This window comes from Buceros rhinoceros, unplaced genomic scaffold (genome assembly GCF_000710305.1).
Source record: "Buceros rhinoceros silvestris isolate BGI_N320 unplaced genomic scaffold, ASM71030v1 scaffold20949, whole genome shotgun sequence".
NCBI lineage: Eukaryota > Metazoa > Chordata > Aves > Bucerotiformes > Bucerotidae > Buceros > Buceros rhinoceros.
Genome location: NW_010433549.1, coordinates 4,924 through 7,649, shown reverse-complemented (window position 1 = coordinate 7,649; position 2,726 = coordinate 4,924). Strand labels below are relative to the sequence as shown.

Genomic DNA, 2,726 nt, shown 5'->3' with positions numbered 1-2,726 from the left:
CATTGACACACGGGTTCGGTGTCCGCAGGGACGTTTCTGGGCTCAGCGTGATGTACGAATGCAGGGACAGCATCTGTTTGTCGGCAGTGAAATGTTTGTTCAAGGAAACTCTTCACCTTGAGAGGTGAAAGCGGGGCCCGGCTGAGGATGGAGCTGCTGACCTGGTCACAAAGCAAAAATCTGGGGGATTATTCCCAGGGAAAATGACATTTCTGGCTTTCTGCTGGGGGGACAGGGGCATGGAGGAGCCGCAGCTGCCTCTGCCCCTTCACCTTCCCCATCACCCACCGTGCGCCAGTCCCGCAGGGTGATGGCTCTGGGGGCAGGCAGCCACCATGGGAGGCAGGTCCCCACGCATGCCCGCCACATGCTGGAGCAGCTCCGGGGCTGGTTGGAGACCCCAGGTCACGTCAGCTAGAAACGCTGGTTGCTTCTCTTTGTGGCGGGACATTAACGAGCTGTTTGGTTCCTCCGTTAGCATCTGCCAGAGCTTTGTCCGGAGTGCCGGGCTGCTGGTGATCTGCTCTGACCCCTCTCTTTCAGCCGGGGCTGGGGGCTGTGCCTGGATGACCCCCCAGCCCAGGAGGTGCTGGACTACCCCCTGGTGCCCCCGGGTGTCCTCTACGACGTGGGCCACCAGTGCCGGCTGCAGTATGGTGCCTACTCCACCTTCTGCGATGACATGGATGTAAGCCAGACCCCTCCCCGACATAACCCCCTGGCTCCGAGGGGCTCTCTGGGGCTGGGGGCGCTTTGCACGGGGCGATCTCTCCCTGCGAGCTGGATTTGTGCTGATGGGTTGGCCAGTGAGGTAACCATGTCCTGCGCAACCGTGTCTTCTGCAGAGCGTCTGCCACACGCTGTGGTGCACGGTGGGGAACACGTGCCACTCCAAGCTGGATGCTGCCGTGGACGGCACAGCGTGCGGGGAGAGCAAGGTAACAGGGAGCACGGTAACCTCCGTGGCTGTGGGGACAGCGTGTCCTGCGCACAGAGGAATTTCGCAGGCTGCGGCATGCAGGGACGGGCCCGATTCTGCCCTTGCTCTGCCCAAACACCCACCTGAAAAGCTGAAGCTGCCTTAAAGTGCCTTAAGCTCGGTGGGTGCTGCAGCGGACATGGGTGGTGAAGGGGACAGGCTCTCTGCAGCCAGCTCTGGTCACTGGTGTGGGTGATGCCGGCTCCTGTGCCACGGCAGCCCTGGGACAGAGCCATCATGCATTGCTCTTCCAGAGCAGGGTTTTCCTGCCCCAGGCTGCATAAAGCTATGGAATTATAAAAATGTCTGTAGACATCTCTCCTCGTTAGTCCCCAAGGACTGTCCTTGGTGTCCTGTCCCATAGCCCTGGTCCCAGAGCATCAGGGATGACCCTGGGCTTTGCCACAGCTCCCTGCAAAACCTCCCGCATGCCTTTGTCCCTGGCTGGCTCTTCCCTCTGGGTTGAGACTGGGCCAGAAATCCCCTTGCTGAGGGGTCTCGGGTTTGGTGTGTTGCCTCTAACACCCAACACCTCGGAGTTCCCCTTTGCTTAGAGGTGCCCCAGGCTCTGGCAGAGCCCAGCTGACCCCCAGGCACCTCCATGCAAGCAGCACACGGACTCTCATGTGACAATACACGTGTCGGGCTTCAGTGCTCCCCGTGGCTGGGCTCTCTGATTCAGCATCACTTACTGCATCCCTAAACCGTGTTTGCTCTTCTTCTGTCCTGTCCCTTTGCAGTGGTGCTTCAACGGCGAGTGCGTGCCTGTGGGGTACCGTCCCGAGGCCATCGACGGCGGCTGGGGCTCCTGGAGCTCATGGGCTGGCTGCTCGCGCAGCTGCGGCGCGGGTGTGCAAAGCGCGGAGAGGCAGTGCAGCAGCCCCACGTAAGCAAGCGCTTGCTCCCTTTTGAGCCCAGTTCAGAGTCGTTTTGAAAAGTCCAGCCGCTGTTTATCACCCTGTTGTTTTCCGGGAGCGATTCCTGATCCGAGCCTGGCCAGGGCTGCCTCCCACCAGCCTGCGGCCCCGCAGCCAGCTCTGGCTCTTGGCTGGAAGCACCAGGTGCTGATGGAGGAGCAGCCTTGTCCATCCCCTGATTTCTGGGCTGGCCCATCCACCCCCTACATGTCTCTTCACTCACCAGATCACTGGTGTGTGAGATTCTGCCAGAGCCCCTGGCTCGCCCAGGTGTCCGGGAGAGGAAAGGGCTTTGTGAGCAAAGCCCCTGGCAGTCACTTTTCGAGAGCTCGAGGAGCTCTGGAGGCTGCGGGACCAGATGTTCTGTCCCCAGCCGTGCTTTCTGCCCGGGTTCTCCCTCAGTTGAGCTGTTCAGAGAAGTGCAGTGTCCTCTCGGTCCCGGGTCAAGAGCCGGGTTTGTGTTTGACCTGAGTTTGGTGGCAGAAGCACGACTGCAGTCCAGGGCGCGTTTCAGACACAGCTGCGGGCGGGCAGCCCAGCAGAGCCGGCAGCAGCAGCAGAATTCCCCCAGGCAGTTGTTTGCTTTGGCCACCGTAGGTAAATCTTCAGCTTTGGGGTGACCACATATGTGCCCTGGGCAATCCTCCCCCCCGCAGGCATTTCCTCGGGGCAGGGTATGTAAACACAACCCTAAAATAATAATTAACTTTGTTCTCTTCAGCAAAGCGTGCCCAGGGAAAAGCCGTTTTCGTGGGGCCATGGGCCATGGAGAGTGCTGTGACCAAAGGACAAGTGGCAGGAGACAGTGGCAGCATTTTGAGTCTGAGAAA

General features: G+C 60.1%; 1 protein-coding gene across 1 annotated transcript in view; it reads left to right on the top strand.

Moving 5' to 3' along the window:
* Positions 1–543: 543 nt before the first annotated feature.
* LOC104500510 (A disintegrin and metalloproteinase with thrombospondin motifs 7-like) overlaps positions 544–2,726 on the top strand; it is a gene marked incomplete at both ends in the record, with an annotated part of 6,746 nt that continues 4,563 nt past the window's right edge. Inside the window, 3 exons of the mRNA XM_010144167.1 lie at positions 544–688; positions 846–938; positions 1,720–1,865. Of these exons, the coding sequence (XP_010142469.1) occupies positions 544–688; positions 846–938; positions 1,720–1,865 (384 nt within the window). The remainder of the gene's footprint in view (positions 689–845; positions 939–1,719; positions 1,866–2,726) is intronic.